Source organism: Condylura cristata, unplaced genomic scaffold (genome assembly GCF_000260355.1).
Source record: "Condylura cristata isolate star-nosed mole 26May11 unplaced genomic scaffold, ConCri1.0 scaffold00014, whole genome shotgun sequence".
NCBI classification, from domain to species: Eukaryota; Metazoa; Chordata; class Mammalia; order Eulipotyphla; family Talpidae; genus Condylura; species Condylura cristata.
This window is the reverse complement of record NW_004567115.1, coordinates 13,811,830-13,839,224: the sequence shown is the minus strand read 5'-3', so window position 1 is coordinate 13,839,224 and position 27,395 is coordinate 13,811,830. Positions and strand designations below refer to the sequence as shown.

Here is a 27,395-nt window from a genome sequence, read left to right as displayed (position 1 = left end):
ATTCTGGGAGGAGGTAGCACCATCATCTGATAAAGCCCATTCAAATTTGCTACAGGCAGACCCCTGGGACAAGACATTGGAAAGACTGTACAGGAAGAGAAGTGACTTAGTTTCCATGCTCTCGCATTGCTTCCTTAATTTATCATGAGAGGGGGACTGGATTGGGAGAGGAGCAACATAATGCTTTATGCAAAAGCTGTAATGGTATAATAAAGTGGAAGAATCTATGTAAAGAAGCATACTTTGGGGCCTCCCTGGTGGCACAAGGGGTTAAGATGTAGCTCTATGAAGCTATCTGCAGCCACTGCAGCAGGAGTTCCATCCCCAACCAGGGAGGTGACCCATATGGCGTGGCAGATCCCTCCTGTCTTGCCTACTGCTCTCCTCAGCAGTGTATTTCAGCCAGTCACTGTTCTGCTTCCCACTTCTGTCACTGGTGAATCCTCTCACCCTGTGAACTTCCGGCCTGCACCCTGTTCTTGTATGCACAAATAAATAAGTCTTCTTAAAAAATAAATAAAGGAACATACTTTAAGCTCTAGTCCTATAACTCATTTTCCTTGCAGCTGCAAAGCTAATTGTTCTTAAGGCTAATAAGTAATATCTCTGTTTAGCCTGTTTTGCTCTTAAAACCAGGTGGGAAAGGAGAGGGAAAAACTGTATAGAAAACTGTATTTTCTTAATGGTAGACTTATAGAGGAGATACGTTATTTTTTTGTTTGTTTCAATCTTGGTAATATATAATGTAGCATTAATTTGATTCTTTTGGCTTTCCTAAGAGAATAGCAGATGATTAAAACCACAATGCTTCTCTGCTTCTCTCTCTACACTTCCTTTCCAGTCACATATATTTGTGTACTTCTTTTTCCATCTCTAGCCTGTATTCAGATTGCTTTTTCTTTTCTACTGAGTGAAACTGAAAATATATGGTAGAGATGTAGAAAGAAAAAAAAAAAGAAGTTTAAACAGCTTTACATAAAAAGGTTATTGGCCATGTCTAATCTAACATCATCTTACCATTTTAAGTCTGTGTCTTAAAATACAAGGTGCAATGAAGCAGATCATGAAATTTGTTTCAGGTTCTATTTTTTTCCAGAACAAATAACCTCAGTTCTATTATTTATCCCAGCTCATTGTGCTTTATAATTTTTAAATTCTCATGATCATTCTTCAATTGTTTGGTACTGAACACTATGCCGAGTGCTGAAACAAGAGCTAGGTCTGTTCTGAGTGGGAAGGATATTAGAGGTCTCCCCAACCCCCAGTCTGCTTCTTCAGTTATACTTCTGTACAAAAGAAAATCACTTTCAACTTCATGACCCTTGCAACATCATCAATATCACCCTACAAAATTATGCTGTTCTAAGTCTTCTCCTTTTCAAAAAGGATGGCAAATGAATTGTAATTAACAGTTTGGTATTGTTGATGGCTATGATCTTTGCCAGGCTTTGTATTGGGCATTTCCTATATGCCAACTCATTTAAGATTCAAAATAAATCTGCTGGTTTGGTATTATTATTCTCAAGATATTGAAAAGGAAATTGAAACTCTGAGATATAAGTAGCAGAGCTAAGGTTTCAACTCATATCTACTTAATTATAAAACTCCTAGTCTTTCCAATTCATTTCAGTAGGCACTTGAACATGTGGAAGAAAAGTCAAAATCCTGGTTATTTTATTATATAAAAAAAACTATAGTAGAATGTATAGAATCACTATCATAAATATACAGTTTCACTAAAGAAGCACTTATCTACCTACAGCAAATTTGAGAGAATAGTCTCCATGTAGCCGGCTAATTTCATAAGACTAAACTCTATTGTTTGATTACTTATTTAAATAGAAAACATTTCTTGCCAGTATTTTTAGAATACTTATTTTCTTCCTTTCAAACCAATGTCTTAGTCCAGAAATCCATATAGACAGAAGCAAATGTGAATAAAAGCTGTGAGAGCATGAGTATTTCACTTGTGAGACTGGCCTTAAACTTAATGCAATCTTAAGACAATAGTGTCCAACTGTGTGTTTGCCACTGGTGTTTGAACTTAAATGAAAAAACACCTTTGAAGTCTATGGCAAGTCTTTAACTTTAGAGAAGAAATATAACTGAGTGGAACATCTTATTCCCTATTCTGCCTTAATGGTGTAATTGCCAAACCTTTTTAGACTCTATAACTAGTGTTGCTCTGAATTTGTTTTTCTGATTGTAATTGATTACAGGTTTGCTTCATGTTGTAAGAAATTAATAAAATTAAAAACAAAAATAAATTAACAAAAGTTACCCCCAGACTTCTTTTTTTCATACAGAGCTAAATCAGAACTGTCAACTGTGGGTAATGTAAGCTATATAAAACAGCTCACCTTGAGGAGAGGTATTTTAGGAATATTTCTCTTTTTCGATTAAGCTATTTATCTAGTCTATATACACTAAATCATATAAATTGGCAAATTACATTTTGTCAAAAAAAAAAGCTTAATATTTCACAGCTAGCCAACTCAGGCCAGATAAAATTTAAATAATAATGTTTGTCTGAAAGCATATTTCTTTTTTACTTCTATTTCTACAGAAACCCACACAATTGTGAATTAAAATCATCCATATACTGTTATTTCTAAGACTGAAGAATTTTTAGCCACCCTCCAGTGAATACTATGGCTGAGAATTATATGCCTTCTATTATTAGTTTATATGACTTCTAAGAGTTATTTGAAACATTTATAGAATTAGATACTTAAAATAAATGGCCTTTCATGCTATGAATCTGTTACCATACAAATGGATTCTCACCCTGGATAGCATTATGGAAACTCTGATTGGCAATTTAGTATTTTAAATGACTTAGACTAATTTGTTCAATTCTCCAGTGACCAGGAAGTGATCATGGCTTTTGTTTGTTTGTTTGTTTTTCCCTTCTCTGGAGAAAAAAAAAAAAGAAGTCACCTAATTATATTTAATATATTTCACAGGAGGTAAATTTTAAGGGATCCAAATGACTTTATTGCCACATTTCTCAACCAGTGGGAAAATTTCTAAAAAATATCCTAGAGGTGGAAAATTTAGAAATTTCAAAGCTCTATTTGGTTATGGAAAATTATGGATATTTTCTAATTATTTTGTTTCTTTTGGTCAATCCTTTAAGGCAAAATTAAAAAACTGGTGGCTAGGAGCCAAATCTGAGTGCAGAAACTTTTAATATCACTACTATCTATTGACTTCTCTAGTTTTTCAAGAAATTAGATAATTGTTTCTGGTCTCTGAAGACTTTAGAATCTGATTTTCTGCTTAAATCTCTCTCTTTTTTAAGATTTTTATTTATTAATAAAATAAATAAAATACAGAACTAGGGTACAGACCAGAGCTACAGGGATGGCGAGAGGATTCACCAGAGGCAGAATGGGGAACAGACAGACAGATTGACTAAGTCCAGTGCTGAGGGGAGCAGCGGGCGGGCCAGGAGGGGTCTGCTGCACCACGTGGGTCACCTCCAGGGCAGGGACTGAACTCATGCTGAAGTGGCTTTAGGTTCTTAGTGCTGTGCTCTAACCCACTGCACCACCAGGGAGGGTCCTAAATCTCTCTTTTAAATCTATTAAAAAGAATTCATTTAGGAAGAAGAATGAAGAATGCTGTAGTGATCAATTATTAATACTACCTAGCTATTTATCACAATACTTGGCACATAATTCTTGCTTAACAAGATGAATGTAGCACAATATTACTTAATTATCTCTTTCATGAATTTAAGAATGCTATCTTACTTATCTTGTTCTAATATACTGAAATGATCATTGGCATAATCTCCTATTTTATCACTACAGATAAAATTGTCCAGTAATACTGCTACTTTATCTCTATAATTTTGAAGATGATTCCCTCTTGCCCATACTTAACTAGAATAACTCATAAGATCAAAAACTCAAATATATATGTATATTTGATATGTGAATTATTTGTCAGATCTAGCCAGTAAGATAAATAAATAGGAAATATTGACCTTAAAATTCCAGTATTACATATGCAGCTACTTTTTTTTTGTAATTTGTCATTCAGATTTAAAGCATTTGTGTATGTTTATACATAAAAGGCTTATAAGGGGCCAATTTATTTTTAAAAATGGGTACAAATGTATGTTCAAATATTTGACCCCTGCGAAATCTTTTCTTAGCTATTCTAACAATGGTAGAAAAGGTTAGTGTATCACTAGGTGAAAGTCCACAAATATGCAAATAATAAAGAATAATTCAATGTTTTATTAACCTCAAATAGAAGAGAAGTAACCTCTCTCTTCACATATTTAATGTGATGCTCCTTAAAGGAAGGTAAGTCATAAGTGGTAGATACACCGAGGCTATTTAATTACTTCTTTATCTTTCATGGGTTTCACTATTTATTCAGAATAGAGGTGTTTAATCATGAAATAATGATTTGTCTCATTCCCTGGGACATCACTGCAGTAAATGCAAAAGTTGGTACCCTCTTCTCTAGTGTCACAATAGACAATATAAATGAAAACATGGTATTTCTCAGACCTCTACAAGATATAGATATATAAACTGAGCTTGCCAGAGTATGCCATTCCTTGTCAATAATTCACACATTTCTCTTGTTCTGCTTTTCAATCACTCTCTTTTTCTCTGTGTTAATATTTTATAGCTAGCTGATTCAGTCTAAATAAAATTTGAACAATAATAGTTGCCTGAAAATACAAGCCCTTGTTTTAATAGTTATTTATTTTTACCTCTATTTCTACAGAAAGCCATTTAAGAAAATCCTAGTTTCCTGCATCTAAGACTATATAGGAGTCATTTCAAATTCATTGCAAAATTTGCTATTCTGCCTTAACTTTTATAAATTTTTGAATAAACTAAGACGTCAAATTATGTATGATTTAACTCTGATAATAAAACAAGATTAAGCTATTTGAAGGAAATAACAGTCCTACATAGAATTTTTTCCATTCATTCTCCTTGTTCCTTCTCTATACTATGAGAGAATGACTACATTTCATTAAAAACATGTATTTTTAATTACCTGGTCCAAAATAAGCTTTCTTGTGCACACTGTGAACACCTGGATAGCCCAAACTCCTGCAGATGACCTGTCCACTACGTAGTTCCCAGTGGTCATCACAAATTGTGCCCCACTGGCCTTCATGTAAAATTTCCACTCTTCCCTCATGAGGGCCTCCACCACTAACCAGTCGAACAGTCTTCAGTGGAACTGTAAGAAAACAAGCAAGGGTTAATTATTTTCACATGATTTCATAATATCTAAAAACAAAACAAAATATTTTAGCAGTTTTTCAGTAAAGCCAACTATTGGATTAAATATTAAACTTTCTAGCACCACCTATTGGTAAAAGATTTCATTGCACACATTGCATTACTCCAAGCCTGAGGGCTAAAATGTATTTTAACACAAAAATTGTATATCAGAGAATACTTAAAGAACTCTGTATTACTTTACAATGACTTGAAAATCCAGCAGTTTCAAGTCTGTTAAGTGTAATGGATTTTTCATACTATTTATAAAAATGTATAACAAAGTCTTGCATTATTTTTTGACACACTAACAGATAACATGAAACATTCAATCTAATAACTTTTAATAATATAAAAGGTAAGGCAGAAGTATTTTAACAACATATAGACAACAATAGATAAATAAAAATCCTATCTTTCACTAGGAATATCAACATTCATTTGAAAAAACCAGATATCCCTTGTTACAAGGCCCTCAGATTTTGTTCCGAAGTGTTTTATTTTTCCATGCTTGAAAATCAATGAGGTAAAAATCAGATGGCATTTGCATATATTGAGAAATCACTAGAGGAACAAACTGTGAAGAAGTACATTATTTATAATTATAAAATAATTTTGTTTGGCAATGTCAATCAAAATTGCTGTATATAAAATATTGTTTTCCAATCTTAATCATGCAGAGATTTGCATAAATATGAAAAGTAACTATTTCCTATTTTACAAGCCAACAATATTTTTGGCCTAGTGAATATAAATAAACATAAATTAACATTACAAAACATCCCTTCAAGAGCTGATTTATTTAAATAACTTAAACAATTGTAGTATTTGTTTAAAATCATTTGACTGAAGAATAGAATAAATGCAGTGACAAAGATTTTATTAAATTTAGTCAGTACTAAATAAAAATATATTTGAATGCTCATAAACTCTAGTGAATATATTTTGTAAAATATACCATTTTAAATGCAAGTTTGAAGGACACTGAAGTATAGCAAGCCAATGCGATTTTTACAACAAAAAATATTTAATTTGGAAATTAAGTTTTAGGATGATGGTTTTCAGAGCTCAAATTACTAAAGAAAAAATTCGGTAAATTTTTTTTTTTGTAGTTGGAGTAAATTTTGTTAAAACAGTAATCCAATAATGTGCAAACAAAATAAGCAATTTTCTATAACAAAACCAACCAGTTAAACCACTCATGCTAATAGTTGTACAATTACAATTATTTCTTGATTTTTCTAAAATATAATTTTAGTGCTAAGTAATAAATTAATGTAATCATGTCCAAGTGCATAAATAATTTTTTCAGTAAATAAGAGCTTAAAACATTTTCTTTAAAGCAAATAATTTGATATTGTAGTACTCAAGCTCTCAATTATCCAATAAGATATTTAGGCGACCCAATAATTCACTATAATTATCTAAGAAAATAGGAAAGAATCACCCAAGAGTAGAATGTATGAAGCTTTAAAAGATTATAATCATGTTGTATTAACTAGTGTTTCCAAATTTTTTTTTCACAAAAGTAACAGGCTCAAGCATAATATATTTTTCATGATGCTGTAACAAAACAGACACCATCGTCAAAAGATTTTGGTTATGTGAACCTGGTTGTTTAATTATCCAGATATATATCGGTGTTGTCAGTATGCATTTTATTTACACACACATATATTCTTCATATATATTCTTCATTCTTCATTTTGTGAGTTTCTTATCTCAGTTGTATGCATTTTTAACCCTTCCAAAATATTATTAAAAAGACTTGCTTGCCCTAGAATAGTAATTTCATACTTTAGTGTGGTTGTTAGCTAAGGCTGCAGTAACAACATTCCTTATATTGAGTTGCTTGAACAACAGCCATTTATTATTCACAGTTTTGGATTCCAGGAAGTACAAGATCAAAGTGAGGTTAGATTTAGGGCCAGGTATGATCACCTTCTTGACTTGTACTTAGAAACCATCTCTTCCGGGTTGGGCTTTCCTCAGCGAATGATCATGGGAAGAGAGAGAACAAACTCACTGGTCTCTTATACTGATACTACTAACATCACCACCTCATCCAAACCTAATTATCTCCCAAGATCCCACCTTCAAATATGATCACATTGGTTTAGGACACAAACATAATTTTCTGAGTGCATCTATGTATGTGTGTGTGTGTGGGGGGGTGTAATTCAATCGATAGCAGTATGTCAGAATCATAGATTCCTCACCTCAAGTTAATATTTCTGATTCAGATCTTAAGTGGGGTCCAATAATTTGTGCTTTTAACAATTCCCAGGCAATGCTGATGCTATTGGTTCAGTGAATACACTTTGAGAAACACTAACTTAGGGCATATTACATATTTAATGAGGATGCATGCTATATGAGAAACATCTGCCAATGTTTTAAGAAACATTGGATCTCATTTATTCAAGAAAGAATAGCTGCAGATATCCACTGTAATCTGTAGGCTTGTGGGATTCTGCAGGAGAGTAAGCCCTCTTTATGAATATTTTGGGGTCAAAAATGTTTGGATAGGGTAATACTTGTCACCCAAGTATTTTTTAAAGTACATTTTTTATGGAGGTAACATTGATTCATAACATATATGTTCCAGGTATGCAGCATTTTAATTCAACATTTATTTACATGTAGTCATTCCTTTTTTCTTTTTTATGATTGATATTAACTTTAGTTTACAGGTAGGTTGTAGTAGACAGGTATACAGAATTATATGGGGCCAGTTCACATCCACTGTACCACTCTATGTGGAATTATTCTTTGACATCTGTATATGCTACATTATGGTTCCCACCTATTTTTCAATTATAAGTCAATTCTGAGAAGTGACTATACTTTGCTGATCCCTGAGAGTCTCAAGTTGGTCCACAGACACTCAAGAATCGCTGTCACATAAATTCAAGTATTCCATTTAAGTTACAGAGATGAGTTCATTTTGTTATTTTGATCAGCCTAAATTACAACATTGTCTTTCAGTTTAACCTATGCATAGTCATATCGATATAAATAATACCTATGACTTTTTTGGCATTGAAAAATAAATAGTATAAATAAAAATTGTATAATTTTGTCTTGTATCTAAAATTTCAAAAGTCAATAATATATTTTTTCTGGTCATCTGTCCTAATGTTCCTCTTAATTTTATATAGTCTTTTCCAGATTTAAATTAGGTATACAATTGATAAATATTTCTCTGTGTTCACTGAATGACTCTCTGTAGTAACTATAACATTTTAATTGATTATAACTGAAATATAAGCCAAAATGGAAATGATAATATAGCCAAAATGGAAGTGATAATATATTTGGGGACCATGGAATCACCTATGATACCAGGTATAAGGTTGTATTTGCATGTATCTGAAACAGCTGAGTCAAGACTTGAAGCCACTAAGGGCACTCCCTCTAGCTTTAATCCAAGCAGCTCTCTGTAAATTGCTTCATTCTGGGTTCCTCCCTGATGGCACAGCGGGTTATAGCACCACATTAAGAAGCTAAAGCCACATCAGCATGAGTTTTAACCCCACCCAGGAGGTGACCCATATGGTGCAGCAGACCTTTCCTGACCCGACTGTTGCTCCCCTCAGCAGTGTTCTGCTCCCCACTCTGTCTCTGGTGTGTCCTCTCACCACCTGCACCTCTGGCTTGTACCCCAGTTGTATATGCATAAATAAATAAATCCTTAAAAATAAATTTAAAAAAAATTTCTTCATTCTTTTCTCTTTTTTTGTTTTGCAAGAGATAGAACATACTGGTTAATAACTCCTAAACTTATATTTTATTCTCTTTTACAATGATTTTTCTAAAATAACCAGGGATATTTTTCTAGGGCATAGTTTGGGTCAGATATCCACGTATGGACTAAATAGCTTGGCCATAATGCAGTGTCACTTGTATTAACATGACCTTCCTGGGTAAGGGTGGGAAGGCATCTCTTGTTGAGCAGATACTGAGTCCATTCCAAAGAAGGAGTCATAATCATTTTAGTGTATGAATTTAATTATAATAGCCACATATTCTTTTTTATATTAATGAGTGTAGAGCATAATAGAAATTTAAAATCCAGTGTCAGATAATCTAGATTGCAGTGATGCTCTGATACTGATTTTGCAAATTTCTTAAACCATGTAACCTCTCTAGAACCATATTTTTCAACTGTTAAAGAAAGTGCCTTTTACTCTTCATAAAATGCATTTAAACATAACTTTTCTGTGTCAGGCCTCTTCCTTGTTCCTGGGTATAATTTAAATAAAACTCATATCTTGTCTTCAAGGCTTATGTGTTTTCAAGATTTTTATGAGAATTAGAAAAAAATAGTGCATTTTAAAATAATGCCATGTAGATATCAAAGTTATTTTTATTAGTTTTGAAAATTTTGATGTCTCTGCTTTGTGAAGAGAGCAATGAAATTAATTTATAACATCTTTAATGTTATTCAGCTTATTAAAATATCTTTACTAATTCCCTATTTAAATCTAATCCTTCTCAAAGAGGAATCATGAACCAATTAGCATAAGCTTCTGCAGTAGATAAGTCCTACTCTATGATTTCAGATGTGAGTTTATTTGGTCTTTGTTATTTCCAAACATTATTGTCTACTATTTTGAAGAGACCTTTCTAAACCAGCAATCAATAAACAATATAAGTACCACTGAGCCAATTCCCTGCTATTGTCTATATTGTAAATAAAGTTGTACTGTAGTTCAGGTACACCTATTAATTTACATATTGTGTACAGCTGCTTTTACCTCATAACAGCGGAGTTGAACAGATTACGTCAAAGACAAAGACAACCTGACATGCAAAACCAAAAATGTTTATAGAAAGAAAGGTAGAAATTACTCGTGACCTTACTTGTTCCAGGGCTTGGCAGGAGCTCCCTTCTATCTTTCTAGCCCATGATGAGCAAGGAGTCTTTGTTCTTTATCAGCTATTTAATTACTCATATTTTGCAAATAAACCTTGCTCTTCTTTATTGTATGGAGCTTTGGTTCCTATCTGGAACATTCCCTTAACCTCCTACTGTACTGCATCTTCTCTACACACAGACAAAGCTTTGTTTTTCCACTCTCAATCCCCTGGTTTATGTAGCTTTCCCTTTTCAAGCTCCCACAGTACTACAAACCTACACTTCCCAAACAGAGTAAACTGGTATATTTTCTCCACTAGACTCATATCTTCACAATATCTTTTCTGTACTCAATAAGGTACAAATTTTTGCTTAGTAGACACTTGATACAGAAGTATGATATGAATGAATAATAGCCCTTCTTGTTATGCAAACTGCATTACCTGAATGGTTTAATTGGAAAATACTTAAAATATCAGTCAAAAAAAGAAATGTTACAGTATTTCACAAATCTCTAGAGGGAATCTATTTCTACATGTACAAGCAGTGAGAGAAATCATGAAAGGAAAAGTGATTTGACATGAGTTCTATTATAGAAAAAAAAAAACATGGTTGTCTGCTGAGAGTCAGCCAAGGTGGGAGAGTTTGATCAGAATCTACTTATTCCCAAACCTGATTTTGTCCTTTCGAATGATTTATTACTTAGTGGCAGACCAATGTTAAGCAGAATCTTGGGACTAAATGTCAATTCAATTTACAATGAGAAATGTAATTGCCTCAAAAACTGGAATATTTGTATCTGCTTAACAAGGACATTTTTCCCCCATGTGGGCAATCTACATAGGAAGTCAAGCCACAATCAGAGAATTAGTATTTTAATTAATTTATTAATTTATAATGAGACACGGCAGCAAGATCTGCCTATGGGCCTAAACAAAGCTCTCTTGTTAACACATTGTTTTTTATATATGTTAAAACATTCAACAGGTAGGTGATTTAACACAGCTTTGCTGTGACTCACAATAGTTCAATTTTGTAAAGGCGATCTTTATTCTTGAGAGTATAATGCTGATTTCTATATTTATTTTTAAATCAGATATAAATTATTGCACAAAGTTTATTTATGTACCTGACTGTAAGACATCAAAAGTAAAATAATAGAGCAGGTCATTCAGAAAAAGAAGAACGTTTTGTAATCTAATGAATGTATGCACATATAATAGACCCACAAACAATCCTGCTTACTGTATATGCATACATACATATAAAGTGAACGTTTAAACGTACAAATGGAAAGAAACATAAATACAAAGATAAAGATTTTTCTGAAAAAGTGATGGAGACAGGCATAAAGACTTCAGCTCTATGCTTAAATATTACATTACTTAAAAAAACAAGTACCTGTATTAAATATGGTAAAATGTCAGTATCTTTAAAGCCCTTGACTATTTACTAGCTACTTGCTGAGGATATTTTTTCTTTCCTTTAAATCTGAATTACATTTTATTTGAGAAGGAAATGATATACTCACAGTGATGTTAATGGATCCATGCAAGCCCTAAATAAATTGTAAAAGAGCCTGAAATGCAAATCTATCCTAAAAGACAAAATGTTAACCTGAAAAGAGAAATCAGATAGGATAGAAAGTTCTGGGGGATTTTTTTTGCATGTGTCCAGAACTACTAGAGTAGAAGTAAAGAACAGAGGTTACAAATAAGTTTTTGCTTAGTAGACACTTGATACATAGGTATGGTATGAATGAATGATAGCCCGTCTTGATATCAAACTGCATTACCTGAGTGGGTGCATACAGTTTTGTTTTGTTTTGTTTGGTAGTGTGTATTGGAACTAGGATCTAGGGTATAACTTATTACAATGGCTATTATATTTAAGTTCCAAAGTAACAAGTAATTTTCAAAAATCTGTTTGTAAGACCTTTAAGTTTTTGTGATCTGACAAAATTCTTCAAGAAAATGAACTGATATTTTATTTAAGAAAATTAATTTTTTGAGGTGTTTAGCCATGAAAGGCACAATATGGATATCAGTATTTGGAAAAACAATTACATTTCTTTGGAAAAATAATGTAAACAGATTTTGAATCTTAATATGGAAGTCAAGGGTAATTTGGAAATTCTGAGACAGAGTGAAGAGAAAAAAATGAAGAGAGAATTTAGTGAAAAGAGAGTGTGCAAATGAGGACAGAACAGAGACTGAGGAAAATGGCCATTAAAGAATTCTGGTATGTAAGCAAGCTGGGGAATTCCAAGGCAGTGGAGTGTAAGACTTGGCAATAAGTTGCAGAATCTTCTGCTTACATTTCCCTGTTGTGCCTAAACCATCAGTGAAGTTCTCTTAAATCCCAGTGTAGAGTGAGAGAACTTCTTCAAGTAAAGGGAGAATTATGTGAATTGTTGGAATAAATATTATTGAGGAAAAGCCTCAGCCAAAGGTATATGCTAGTTTCCTTAGCTACTGTCTTAATGATCACAAGTCATGTGGTTTCAAACAAAAGAATTGCATTGTATTACAATGGTGCCAGCCAAAAATCTGAATCAAGATGTCAGTAGGTTCATTCTCCCTTTGAAACTTGCAGGAAGATTTCCTTCCTTGCCTTTTTCTAGTTTCTGGTGGCTCCCAATTCTTAGTGCCCCTTTGTTTGTAAGGGCATCACTTCAGTCTTCACAGTCTCTGCATGGACTCCTCTTTTTGTGAAGTTGCCAGTCATTAAATTTAGGGTCCACTGGAATCAAATATTACACTTTTAAGACCCTACTTCTAAATAAGAGCAGGTATTGAAGTTTCAGGTGCACATTATTTTTGGAAACTGTAAGACCTGCCATCATTGAGATGAAGAAATTTGAATGAAGAGACATAAAGGCATATAATTTGTCTGTATTTTCATCAAACTTTTGTAAACAGAAAGCACTGGGTTAGCCTTGGAACATGAATTTGGTACCCAATTATGTTTCAACGTTAAAGAATAACTGACCCCATGATGAGGATTGTGGACTAATTTGGGGTTAGATATTTTGGGTAACATTTGGAAGTTGATTAACCAAAGTCAACCATGATTTTACTGAGTACCCATAGTTACACCTGAATACTGAACAACTAAAATAAGGACTGGAAATTGTTTTTGCTTTAAAATGAACTGTCCTAAACTCAGATGGCATCGTGTAACTCTAACTTTATAATGGAAAAGTAAATCACATCAATATCTGAAAATTCACAAGTAGAAAGCTCTAACTGCCTATTTAAGTCATTTTTTAATAGCTACTACTGAATTGCTTAAATCATCAGAAAATCTTGGTAAGCAAAATGGTAAATATTTAAGATGAAAGGAGACATAGGCAATTAAAAAGAATATTTCATGAGTTTTACAGATCCCCCTATGGATGTGATGTTTAAGAACAAGTCTATGCGGGTGAAAACAAACAAAATTGAAAAGGTGAGTGGGACAGAAATGGAGCACCAGAGTTCTCTTCAGAGTACCAGAAGCTAATGCTGCTTCTAACACTGAATTTTCACTCGGCGATGAAATAAAAATGCCTGCATTTCAGAGCATATTGTTTTCTTCCATATAACATTCATGTAGTAGATATTTGTTGTCATTTTAGAGCAATCTTATTATTTAATATCTTATTTCTAAGTGAGCCTTAGTGTCTAGAGTTACTTAGAAAGAAAATATTCAAAAATTTATCAAGGAGAATTGTATTTACCTCTTTGTAGGTACTTGCATTTTTGGTCTTCACTTAAAGCATTAGGGCACAAAAGCAATGTTCAGCATCTATTGAGATACTGAACAGAGACCTTTCAGAAAACTTACATCAGAAAATAACAAGTTACATTATTAGTCTTTCTGCTTTCTGAAAATACAGGCTTCAGTCAGACCTCCTAAAAGTCCTCATGTCCCTTTTTAAAAGCCTGAGATATTGATAAGTGATCTAATACCTTGAGTCTTTATTTGCTCATTTATAAGATAAATAGTATCAATCTCCTTTAAAAATACGGCAATATGTGAAAAATATATTTTAAAGTGTAAAGTACTCTACCCATGGTAGTAATAGAATTATCAATTATATTTTGTTTTGAAAGTTATTCTGGGACTGTGTAAAATAATAGACTGTAGGGGATTTAATTTGTAGATGTTTTAGAAAAATATATTCCAAATTTGGCCCACTAAAGCTTAATCAGTCTTGTTATTGGCAGAGCTGACAACTCAGTAAAGATTCTCTGAATTTTTATGATGAAAAAATTTTCCAAAATAACTGAGTATCTGCACCTTGAATTGGGTCAGGCAGTAAATTGAACGACAATTTACATTCTCCTTGGCATCATGTTTTGTTTAGAGATTGCTGTTATAATCTCTGCACACTGTTATCAGATTGACTTAGTGGAATTGGTAGAAGACAATAGTGCATATGATCTTCATTACCTCTGCTCTCCACGGGAGAGGCCATAATTTGTGCCCAACAGTTTTGCCCAGAGGTGTTTCCGGACAGATGATTTGATGCCTCCAAATTCCAACAAAGAAGCTGTTTCCCTCCTCAAGAATACATTGCTCCCATTTACTTAGCTTAAACCTTGACTGTTTTTGTGTACTCAAAGGAAATACTTTTAAGCAAAACCATGTATTATGTTTGAGTAATAGGAAGAAACCTGTAAAATACAGCTTATCTCACATGCAGGTTCTTCTTTAGTTTGTGTTATGCTTTATCTCAAAAGAGAGGGTCACATTCCTACTCAGCAGGGAGTAGTAGGGTCCCTTTCATGAACCAGAAGTCAGGAGTCCAGATCTCCCATCCCACCTATACTACGGACTTACTTTATGACTTTCACATACTGTTGTTTACTTGTAACTGTAATTTCTTCATCTACTATAAAAAGGACTTTTGTGAGAATTCTTTAGCTCAGGAATTTATTTTCAAAGGGTTTGAGAAGAAATATCAGGTTATGAAACTATAGAAAGTTGTTATAATTTAAAATTAGGTAAACTAAGATTCAAACTACAGACTGACCACTTAAATACTAGCTGTGTGATTTTTGCTACAGATTCCTTAGCTGTTACAAATGTTCATGAAAAAAAAAAAAAAACAGCAGAGAGAGATTCTTTGTGAGAGTTAAAGGGGTGCCAGGAAAATGCTGGCACAAAGGACTTACTCTAGATACTATAGGTATTATTGTTTGTAATGTTATTTCTTAAAAATGAATGAATGGGGCCCTCCCTGGTGGCGCAGTAGGTTAAAGAACAGCACTGGGAAGCTAAAGCCACTGCTGCATGAGTTTGAATCCCACCTGCCCCAGAGGTGACCCACATGGTGAGGCAGACCTCTCCTGACCAGCCCGCCGCTCCCCTCAGCAGTGTACTTCGTCGATCTGCCTGTTCTGCTCCCCGCTCTGTCTCTGGTGAATCCTCTCACCCTCCGCATCTCTGGCCTGTACCCCAGTTCCGTATGAATAAATAAATAAATCTTTTAAAAAAATGAATGATTGGGGATGGACAATGTTAGGATGCAATTATCCTTCATTAAAGAAGAGTCACTCAACTACTGTGCACCTCAAAGTTCTAAGGAGACCTTTGGAAAATCAATTGTATTACTCCACATCCCAAACCCCTAAAATCAAAATCTCTCTGTGATATGTGTTGTCATTTTAGAGCAATCTTATTATTTAATATCTCATTTCTAAGTGAGACAGTGTATAGAGTTACTTAGAAAGAAAATATTCAAAAATTTATCAAGGGGAATTGTATTTACCTCCTTGTAGGTACTTACATTACAGCCATATATATATATATATGATGAAAGTCTTATCGACCTTTCCAATGCTCACCTAGCCCAATGACTACTCCTGAGACAGAGTTTAGTTACTTAGCAAGTTCTAAAACCTTTCACAATATGGCATAACGAGACTGATATGGTACTGCTCAATGTGTAATTAGCCAAAAATAACAAAATAGATAGGAACCACACAGTGACTTTGAACCACTTTTCTGAGCTCCTTAGACTATACTTTGCCATTCTCAATGGGTAGTCATGCCTAACCTGTCACTTGATATTTCCCTTTTCTGCCTGGGTAATACATTGGCTCCTCTTTTTAGACATTACAAGAGTCAAGGTGAAATCTGAGGATCCAAGCAGAGACAAGAGTTTTTCTGAATTAGAGAAGGTGACTTTCTTTCTGAGATAGTGAATGTAACAAATATGTAGGTGGAGAAGGAAGTGAGGAGAGAAACCAAATTATAAATTTAAACTTTGGAACTTCTGGATCTTGCCATGCCTGAAGTATTACCCTGAATACATGCCATAACATAAAAGAAACCACTGAAATGTGACAACACAGTAGTGATAAGAAACATTTTTTCTCATGCTTATAAAAAAGCCAGAATGTCTCAAATTTATTTATAGTACAATTTAAACACTGTTTAAGAAAGTAATAAAGGCAACTGAGGCCATTTCTTTTTTATTCTAAACTAGTTCTTGTCTTGAGCTGCAAAAACTGAGATATACATTTGCACTTAAGACACTTAGAACTATACTTGAAAACTTTCTGTTATTGACTGAATTGTATCTCTCACCTTCCCCTAGTTCATAGTTGAAGTCCTAAGCTTGTGTGTATATATGTGACTACTTTTGGATATAGACTTTCTAAAGAGAAAATTAAGGTTTGACGAGATTTTTTAAAGGATAGTTTCCTAGTCCTAACATCACCTTGATCTTGTTCTTCTAAAACTTAAGAAAATACACTGTGGCTGTTCAAGCCATATAATGTTTGACATTCTATCTGGCGACCTTAGCTAAATAACGCTTTTTTTTTTTTCACTTATGGTCTTTGGTGATTTGCAAATAAAATACAAAATAGAGTTTATACTCAATGGGTATAAAACCAGAAAATGCAAGCTTTTTCTTTACTTTATAAACAGGAATTAAGCAACCATACTTGCTATGTTGTGATCTGCATTAATTAAAAATTTCTCTTCCTAAATTAATCTCTGTCACTGAACCTTAGATTTTAAAGGCTTAGAAAACTCACCTTTAAAATAATCACAAAAGTGATTACTAAAACCACTGGATGCCTCAAGTATTCATTTGGGTAGCCTGATTTATATTTTACAAGTCCTTTTGCTATGATAAGTGTTTCTTGGTGTAGCGATAACTTAATAGGTAACCAATTAAATGAGAATATAACAGGAGATTTGGGGTAGAGGCTGTTTTGAAATAGCATAGAGAATCATTTAATACAGGACAAGTAAAATATACGCTAAACCATGGGGACTTTTGTGCAAACACTGTGCATAGAAATTGATGATATGTATTCAGTGTAAAGAATTTACTTATCTTGCAACATTTCTAGGAAATGAAAAGTTAGAATTGCTAAAACATTATTAGGAAGAGTGTTTTTCATCTGCTCAAGAACTCACATCAGAATTTCTTCCCAAAGCTCCCAATAAGGATCATCTGAAAAATTACTGGGAGTCAAGTGTTATACTTTGCATTGAGCAGGGTGTAAGAATTCAGGGGGAAAGGAAATAAGCAGCACCCCAGGAAAGCACCCTGCTGGTAACATGAGTCACAGTGGAGGTGTTTTGTGAACACTTCATGTGCACAGGGGTAACTGTGTTATTCTAGGGAATTTGCCTTGAGATTCACTTTGCAGGGCATTGCTTTTCCAGTGAAGCCAGGTTGAGAAGAAGCAAATAGTAAAACTGTATTTGGAAGGTGCTTTCACTGGAACAGAATAAACAATCTTACATAAATATAAGATGAAATTGCAGAAGAACCAGGACCCTGTTCTTTGATGAAGTTAGGAAAGCCATTTGGTCCTCTGAGGCCATGAAGGGATGAGAAATAATGTGTCCTGTCTTTCCACTGCATTAGTATTCTGGCACTTAATTGGATACATTTCAAGTTTTCCTCATGCAAAAGAACCTAACTAGAGTAATATAGTTTGGCTTTTCCTTTGAAGTGACTTTTGAAGTGACTCTTGTAACAGTCCAGCTATAACATTCAGCTGGGATAGTACAAATGCTACGTCCACTACTGATTTAAATCTATTTCACTTTATAAGACGTATTTATTGAATGTATTATTAAGGGTCCCATCTGTTATGTTAATGGAACACTATGTGTTTTTAGGCACAATTTATGGAATCTCATAAAGCTTTAAATGCCACTTAATTGTCAAGAATGAGCAACATGTATCTGAGTTACCTGGAGTCCCACTCAAGTGTGCTCTGCTCTGGTAAATCATAACCCGTGCTATTGAGAAAAGTATGCAGAGAGGTGCTAGAGACATAATAAAGGAAGAGAGATGTCAAAGCAGACAAATTATATTGAAGAATGTTAAAATTGAGCCACTCACTGAAATAAAGATAGAATATTGATAGGTAACACTTCCTCCTGGTGCACATAGTAACTCTGATTATTAACAATAGAAGTTCTGTGAGTTTTCTAGGGATACTAAGTTCTTCTGACTAATATACTTGGAGGAGAGAACAGAACAGAGAGAATGAAGGTAGAAACAAACAAAGATTGAGAATGCTTTTTTTAGAATTTAGCCTAGAGAGCCTCATCTGTAAGACTTTTTACTTTTTAAGGCCATTAAATAGTAGGCCTATTCTAGAAATTCAAACTATTCAAACAAATTTCTTTCTCTTCTTTCTTCTTCCTCCATCTCTTCCCTACATAGGCACACAACCTCTCCACTACACATTTTAGGTAGTTCTACATAAAAAAAAATTTAAATATGTTGAAGTATTAATAAAGTTACAGTTACAAACTGGAACTTTGGCAATTAATGCATCCGCTTTCAGTGTCTATTCTTCTACTTATTAGTAGTAGCTTTAGTTTCTAATTTATATGTTAGGAATAATAATAGTACTTACCTTAAAGGCTCTTCTGAGAACTAGATTAGATAATGCAACAAAAAGACCCAGTACACAGCAGATATTCTCTATGTATTCATTGTTATAATTATTTAGTCACTACAGATTTTGCTTTGGTCTATTGAATCCTTTGAGAAAGAGGATTCATTTAAGATTGAGCTGAGTTCTCAGTCAAATGAGAAGTTGATGTTTGTTACCACTGTATATGTTTCAAAATAAGATCCTTTAAAGTTCACATCCTAGTGACAGTCTCATTAGGCATAAACAAAGCACAGTAACAACTACTGATGAACCACTGTCTACTAATTAGTATGTTTGGGACAGAGCCTCATACAGTGTGTAATTTTATGGTGAGATTCATTCTGCTTGATTGAAACACTTACCCTTCCCAGTTAAGGTGACAGTTCAGAAGACCAATCATTATGACTAGAATTAGAGGCTGGTGCATACATGTTCTCCTCATTATACATTATTAAACTTGGAACAATCTGTGCATTTGAACTGCACATGTAGCATCTACTTCTGTCTAAAGAGAGAGATCCTTTCCACCTAATTTGGAAAGTTTGGGTTAGCATTTTACAAACTTTAGAACAGATCTCTGGTCTGGGGTATCAGATAATTTGTGAACTCAATTCCCTGGAAATGTCTCCCAGCAGCTTAGGTTCAAGGTCACTCTGTGGCCAAAGTGAACCAAGGCCAGCTGAAAGTGAAGGTTTCAGGTGCCGGCTGAGCCTAGTGCTCTGTGCACTAGGAAGGTGTATCCAGTTAAACAATGGACAAACAGGTCCAACTAATCTCTAGACATTTCCAGTATCTGACAAGCTGACCTTCCCACCTTGCTAGTATGGAGGGCTGTGTAGACTAGCTGGGTGTTCTCCTTCCCTCTCCTTTTTCTCCAGGAGACTGTTGGCACGCAGGCACAGATTCAGAGTACCACTGACAATTCTAATTTGTTTCAACCTTTCTTGAAGCTTTTTCATCAGCAGCAGCTTGGGCTCATGCTTTGTCCTTCATAGCCTGGACTCCTATTTCATTAGCCTGACATTTTGTTCTGACCTCTGTTGACAGCTTCTGGCCTCTCCCATGCACTTTGTTTAGTTGGTCCTTTTATTTATAACTTATGTTCTTCTGCTTGGTTCAGACAAATTCATTGATTTGTGATCTGGTCACACTTGCGTTGTTCTGTCTAATGTAAAATCTTATTCTCTGGCATCTCTCATTTTGTCCATGACATGTATTTGGCTTCTTGCATTTTCATTTTGTTCTCATATCTATTCCGATTACAGATTTTAAATGTCTGCATTTTATCAGTGAGGAAAGCGTTCCACTCAGAGAATCTACTATGAACCACATTTTATGTCTTTAAAGCATTTTATGATTTTATAGTGCACCTTCAAGCATACAATATCTTATTTGGCCCTCACAACAACCCTGTGAGGTAGGTGTTAAGGTGTCCATTTTACAAGGGAAGAGACAGAGGTGGTGAGACAGACACACAGAAGAACTCAGAATTCTCCTTGTACCTGAATGATATGGGTCACCAAACTATAGGAAGGGAGACCTGTTAAAATGTGGTTTATTAATTTACTGCAAGAGCCTCAAAAATAAAATGGAATCCCACATGTTTCTATTCATTTTGTCTGCATTTTCTATTTTCTAATTTTCATCCCTTTCTTTATATACACAAAAGAAATCCAGTTACACTGAAAATATATTTATGTATATATAGTTGCATTAGTATTTTATATATACTATATGTGCTACACTATATGTGTAGGACCTGTGTGGCATATATATAGCATAAAACATAGAGCTTTTAAACTAAAAAACAAAAACAAAAACAAAACCAGCATTTTTTTCTTTTCATGATCAAACTATCTGCTTGAAAGAGCTAGGTAATTATAGAAAACAGGCTTTGTATTTTGATTCAAATGTGTGGAATAAACTGCCCAAGTTCTCTTTTACTTCATCATAAAACATGAAAAACAGTACTATTATTTAGAAAATTAAAAGCAAAGAGGGAAACTAAGAAAATAAAAATCAAATTCCATTTTTAATTTTCTAAAGTACTTTAAATCTTGACCTCTCCTGAACACCTGTAGAAGCCTATTCTTCCCATAATACAGCTCTGCTGTTTATAAAATTTCCTGTCTATGTGTCTATGCTTTTCATGAACAATTAGCTCTGTAAGGCCAAAGACAGTAGCATTCATTTTTAACTGTTAATGTTCAGCTCCAGGAGATACACAAAGAACACAGGCTGTGGAACTGAATGAATAAGTGAATGAATGTGTTTTCTTTTGTCATGCCTAACTCTGGCTGATTATATATATATATATATATATATATATATTTTATAGTGTGAAGTCTCCACATATAATCAATATCATGAGATTTCTCCTAGATATGATGTGTTAAATTGGGATCAGCAAGACACTAGATAAGTGATGGCAATAGACAGAGGACTGACTTGTGGAGCCTGAAGGTCAGTACATGGAGGGGTCCCAGCTGGAGATACTGAGATGGGGGTAATGGTGATGTGCTGGATGGGGGAGAAGACTGAGCATGGGAGCAGAAGCCCAACAGCACAAACTATTGGGAAAAATACCATGTGGAAGCCACAGTTGTTCGGAGGAGTCACAAAAGGATCTTGGAGTCAGTTGTGCTGGTGAGTTGTCCAGAGGTGAAGGACCTTTTAGTGAGATGGCAGCAGAGGGTATCCTGCTCAAGACACCTGATCTTAAAAGGGTCCTGCCCTAATATGATCAGGGAGTTGTACTGGTCTTGATACATATATAAAAGGAAATCGATGATTATTTTATTATATTTAAATCATTCCTGAAAAATATAAAAAATATCTATTAAATATTAAAATAGTTAAATATGCATGTTCTTATAACAGAATTAACTGAGGATATGGGGAATCAGGCACCCTCAGGTATAGTGAGTTGGTGCAAACTGTCTTGTGCTATTTACAAGATTCCATTAGGTTTTAAAATGCATGGAGCCTTTCAACCATTGGTTCTATTTCTATCAAATTCTCTACGAAAAGAATGTCCATATGATCATGTATGAGAATACTGAATGTATCATTAGTTTGTTTACTAAAGTTAAATCAATATAAACAAAAACCCTTAAGTGTTCATAACTAGGGGAGTAGATGACTATATTATGGTATCACTGTGTGATGGAATGTTGTAATAATGGGATAATTTCTCAGTATTGTCCCTGAGAGAGAGGAGGTAGACTGATGTACACTGACATGGGCAGATGACCACAATATTAAATAAGGAAAATGAATAAAAGAGAGTTTGTGTATACATACATACACGAATACATCTACACACACATCCTCTCTTTTTGAACTACAGAGTTCTATACTGTTCATGGGGTTGGGGATGCGTGAAAGGAATCTGGAGAATACAGACACATGCACAGAATATTTCTTATGACTCCTGCACAGAAACAATGCACCTAAACTTCAACATAGCCATGAAAATATGTGTAACTGAAAACATTTCTGAACATACCTAAGAAAAAAAATGTTCAGAACATTTAACAACTTTAAAAAAACAGAAAATAGTGTGGGTGATCAGTTTAGAGATTACAAAATAAAGAAGTCCCTTCTTTACTAAGTTTAATCAGAGTCAAGGTTAAGAAGTTCAAAGAAAGTCTCAAGTAGAGGAAATAAAGAATCAAAGATAAAGACAAAAGTAAACAGGAAGACAGGCGACTCAACTGAAAAGAAATGATGTAACAACAAGAAGGGAAAATAAGCACAATAAAAAGTGCACAGCAGATAGTGATCACTTCAAAGAACAAATGAATACAAAGGAGAAAAGACTTACTAATGGTGCTACCAACTTCCTATAATAACACTAATAATCATTGAAGATGAGGGGATCTATGCCTCATGGGACAAACATAGGTCAACAATTTAACAATCTGGAAGCATCATTTAGCTATGTCATACTCCCCTTGTCTGGCCTTTACAAATGATGACTCCACATTACTTAGACTTAGCCTCCTTATTACAAATACTAATATACTAAATTAATTATTTTTTGCTAAAAGAGGAATTAGTACTACATTTTTAATAACAAATACAATTGAAAACTGCTACATTTTGGTACATCTAATAATTAGCTATTTTCTGTTGAAAATAACCCCAAGACAGGTAAAGATTATATGACTGTGTGTATATCAGCTTTTCCCACAGACACACAATATTGCTTGTAGCTCTTAGTGGGATTACAGGGCGGTAACCCTTGGATTCTGAAGAGTCAAATGAAATAGTCTCATTGTTTTTTTTTATTATTTTATTATTCTTTTATTGTATCTATATAGATTTGTCCTGAATACACAAGAACTGGATTATGTTATGCCATATTGAAGAATTTCTTATCTAGGATCTAGAACTTAAGTTCTCATTTACAGATCTCTACACTGCAATATGAGGTCAGCATTCCATCCACAGAACTCTCTGTTATAAAATTTATTCTACTGTAATTTTGAAGATATAGACACAGAATACCACTTTTCAAGTTTTTAGAAGAACAAAAGACAAAAAGAATCCAACCCACCAGAGAATTGTTCTTTCAGAGTTCTTATATTGTCTATATTCCTAGATATAACATTTCAGTTCTCTCAGTTAGGTAAAGAGTCTGTAATTGTTTCTATTCATAAACTTGATTTTCCTTCATCAGAAGAAATTGACTTGAAAATTGAACAATTTTCTACATGGAGTGTTTAGAAAATAATAAGCTACAAATTATAATAAGAGTCAAAGTTATATAATTCAATGTATATTTTATTTTTAGAAAACTATGGCTGACTTCCAGGGAATTTCTATGGATTAATGCTGACATTTGCAACAGTTGCCACAAACTCAGATCACTACCATCACAGTCAAATTAATTAAAAAATATAAAAAGGAACTGCACTTACCTATTACCCTTCCATCTCCTTTTTCCCCTTTCTGCCCTTTTTGTCCAGGATTTCCTTGAAAGGAAAGTAAAAAATAAAAATATTTTTTTAATTAAGGCAAGTCACAATGTTTGCTTAAAATGGATAAAGAGCATCATAAAAGCATAGCAACTTAAAACAATCTGTAGATATTCAAATGTACACTACCATGGGTGCTAGTTATTTTAGAAGTCTTATTATATATATGAACATGGCATGTTCTGCAGAGTTCCTTTACACATTATAGCTCAAATTATTACAAGGGTGTTAAATGTCCCATTTTTCTAAAGGAAGCAAAGCCAAGATGTAAGCAGATTAGTTGGGTGCTTACTTACTCCCTCCCTTATTTTTTTTTCTTCTTCTTCTTTTGACTATGATTTCTTACCTGCCCCAGGAAGCTTGGTTTCTTCCAGCTTATCCTAACCTTTGTTTTACTATTCTTACTGTAATTTATCTATGGTGTCTTCCATTTCTTTAAAGAGCAGCATGCTGGGTCCTCCCTGGTAGTGCAACGGGTTAGAACATGCTGGCGGCAGCTTCAGTGCAAGTTCAATCCCCTGCCCAGAAGGTGATCTACATAGCTTAGCAGACCTCTTCTGACCCTCGTGCTGCTCCCCTCAGCAGTGTATTTTGTCGATCTGCCTGTTCTGCTTCCTCCTCTTTCTCTGGTGAATCCTCTCACTGCCCCTGTACCTCTGGCTTATACCCCAGTTCTATATGAATAAATGAATAAATCTTTCAAAGAAAGAAAGAAAGAAGAGCATGTTAAAGTCCTGGCTGTGAATGAATCTCAGGAGTACTGAGATCCTGATTAACTCAGTTCTGGGGGAAGCCATGAAGGTGTCAGGGATGTGCAAGCCTCCAGGATAGTTGCTACTTTGAAAGCCTCATCTATATACATAACTTGTGGTGCAAACATAATTTTATATGAGGGCTAAGACTTGTAATAGATACAAAAGCTTTTCAGAGATACTGGTCTTTGCAGTGGGTTATTTATTTTACCCACAGTTCCATTATTAAAGGTGTATCCAAGAGTTTCCTTAAAACCAATGAAAGATTTAATGGTGTAGGCCAGAAGTGTGAGGGTGTGCTTTATTTTGTGGATTCAACCAACCATCTTCAGACATCTATTGTACCAATAGTCATCTTAGAATAAATATAGCACTGATCATAGTGCTATCTGTTGCTAAGTCAAAAATCTGTTATTGCCTTGATGTACAAATCAAGAAACTCTGTCTTTCCATGCAATAACTCAGAGCATACAGTTTAAAAAACATGCATGTTTGAACCATTACAATAAAATTTAAATCTCTATCTTAAATTAGTTTACTCTCTACCTACTAGGTATGTGCTTCAGAACAAATCTTAAATCTTCTGAGTTAAAGCTTATTCTCTCAAATGAAAAAAAAAAACACTTTCATTATTGAATTTCCTTAAAAATCAGCAACAATGTTAATAAAGTACATTATCCATAAGCAGTGTGCCTAAGAGATAGTAATTCTTATATTATTTTTTTCATATCTTCCAAAGATTAGTTACAACCATCTATGTGTGATTTTACTCTCGAGAAAGGACTGTTTCATTATAATTGACATTTCATGACACACCTATATTAAATTTCATTAAAAATATTTAACCTTTACTTTGGGTTTTATATTTTAATTTGTTTCTGTGGCTTCCTTTGTAAACTACACCTCTTGGTGTTTTGAATATTTGTCAATATTCCTCTATTATGGAAGATATTTGATCCACAATTTATCAATTAAATATATAAATAAATACATATATAGAGCTATATAATGACATATTGGTAACTTACAAGAAAATTGATTATTATACTTAGAAAGCATAAATTATTCCCAATTAAAATTTTATTCTAAAGATTTCATCAAATGCCAACCATTTCTCATCAGAGTATCATAAAGAAAATGCCTCCAATTGTTTGTGTATAATCTAATTGTACATCATTAAATTTCTTTTTAATTATGTTTCAGTCATTTCAGGTAATAAATTGGCTATATATATATATATATATATATATATATATATATATATAATTATCACAAAATAGCCCAAACCTTTCTTATTTAGATTTCTCAAGAAGAAAAATCTAAGATATATTTTAAAATGAGGGGGAGGGAAGAATTAAATGATTACATTAATCTGTTCTAGTTATTTTCAGAGAAGATAACACAATATTTAAGCTTAATGTATTATTTTAACATTAATTTCATAATCAGGAAAAAGGGAAGAGATCATGTGTTATTTGTACTTATCCTCATGCTGTAAATTGTCTTTGATATTTTAAGAAATGCTCAAATCAGAGCACTAAATGATGGATCCACTTAAGTCAGTATAGTTCTAAAGTTCTATGATAAATAAAAATTAGCTGCATGCTTTCTATTTTACATTTTGACCTTAACATCATTCTTTTTTTTTTCTTGATGGTTGTATTAAAGGAAACTTTCCTTGTTATAAATAAACAAGCACAAATGTATCATGTTAACATAACTTAGAGATGTTCTTACAGATGTCACTTGGAAATCTCTTTTCACTTGAAGATATCAAACATATCAAACATATATTTCCAGGGAACACAAACATGCCCCGCCATTAGAATTATTACTTATGTCTTAAAATAAGCCCAAAAGCTTAGGCAAAAACTGGAGTGAACCATCTCTTGTCATTTATATTACTCTTCAGAAAAAAAAAAAAAATCTCTTGTCATCTATATTACTCTTCAATTAAAAAAAAAAGAAAGAACAGAAAAGAAGGTATTTTCAATGACATTATCATTTTCAGAAGTTTTAGTGCCCCTTCTATGAACTAAACAGTCACTTAGACATTTTTGTCAAGAAGCCACAATTTATGCAGCCAAACACATCTGCCCTGTAGCCGGGGGCTTTTTCAGGTCTTCATCTTCAGATGTCTTTTTTTCATGAGCCTAATGCTCTTCTTTGATCTCCACCTTCAAACTTCTCATTAACTTTCTGTATGTTTTTACTCTTCTTCCCTCTGTGTCTATCCCCTCTGTTTACCTTGCCATAAGCATTTACATAGTCAAATATGTTTCAAAGAAAAATAAAACTCTAATGAAAAAAGACCATAAGCAAAAAACCAACTTTTATTTGCTATGAAACCAGACTATCTAGGAGTCAGCTCTCCCTCATCTTAAATCTAATTCTTATTAGTTGGGCATTTCAGAGCATTCCCCAATCGGGTTTCAACCCTCCTCATCATACAGAAAAGGTTCTAAGTAAGATAAGCATTCTGATAGAAACAGGTTCAAAGAGACTTCATTTTACTTGATATTACTTTTTTTAAAAGGTTTATTTATTTACTCATACAGAACTGGGGTACAGGCCAGAGATGTGGAGGGTGAGAGGATTCACCAGAGACAGAGTGGGGAGCAGAACAGGCAGAT

At 33.7% G+C, this 27,395-nt stretch overlaps 1 protein-coding gene across 2 annotated transcripts in view; it reads right to left on the bottom strand.

Moving 5' to 3' along the window:
- Positions 1–27,395, bottom strand: part of MSR1 (macrophage scavenger receptor 1) — a 61,035-nt gene that overhangs the window by 5,874 nt on the left and 27,766 nt on the right. The window contains exons 7-8 of one of the 2 annotated variants that reach the window (XM_004682455.2): positions 23,954–24,007; positions 5,032–5,220 (exon numbers count right to left, since the gene is read on the bottom strand). In XM_004682455.2, coding sequence (XP_004682512.1) covers positions 5,032–5,220; positions 23,954–24,007 — 243 coding nt within the window. The remainder of the gene's footprint in view (positions 1–5,031; positions 5,221–23,953; positions 24,008–27,395) is intronic. The other variant, XM_012724824.1, reaches the window with a different exon arrangement.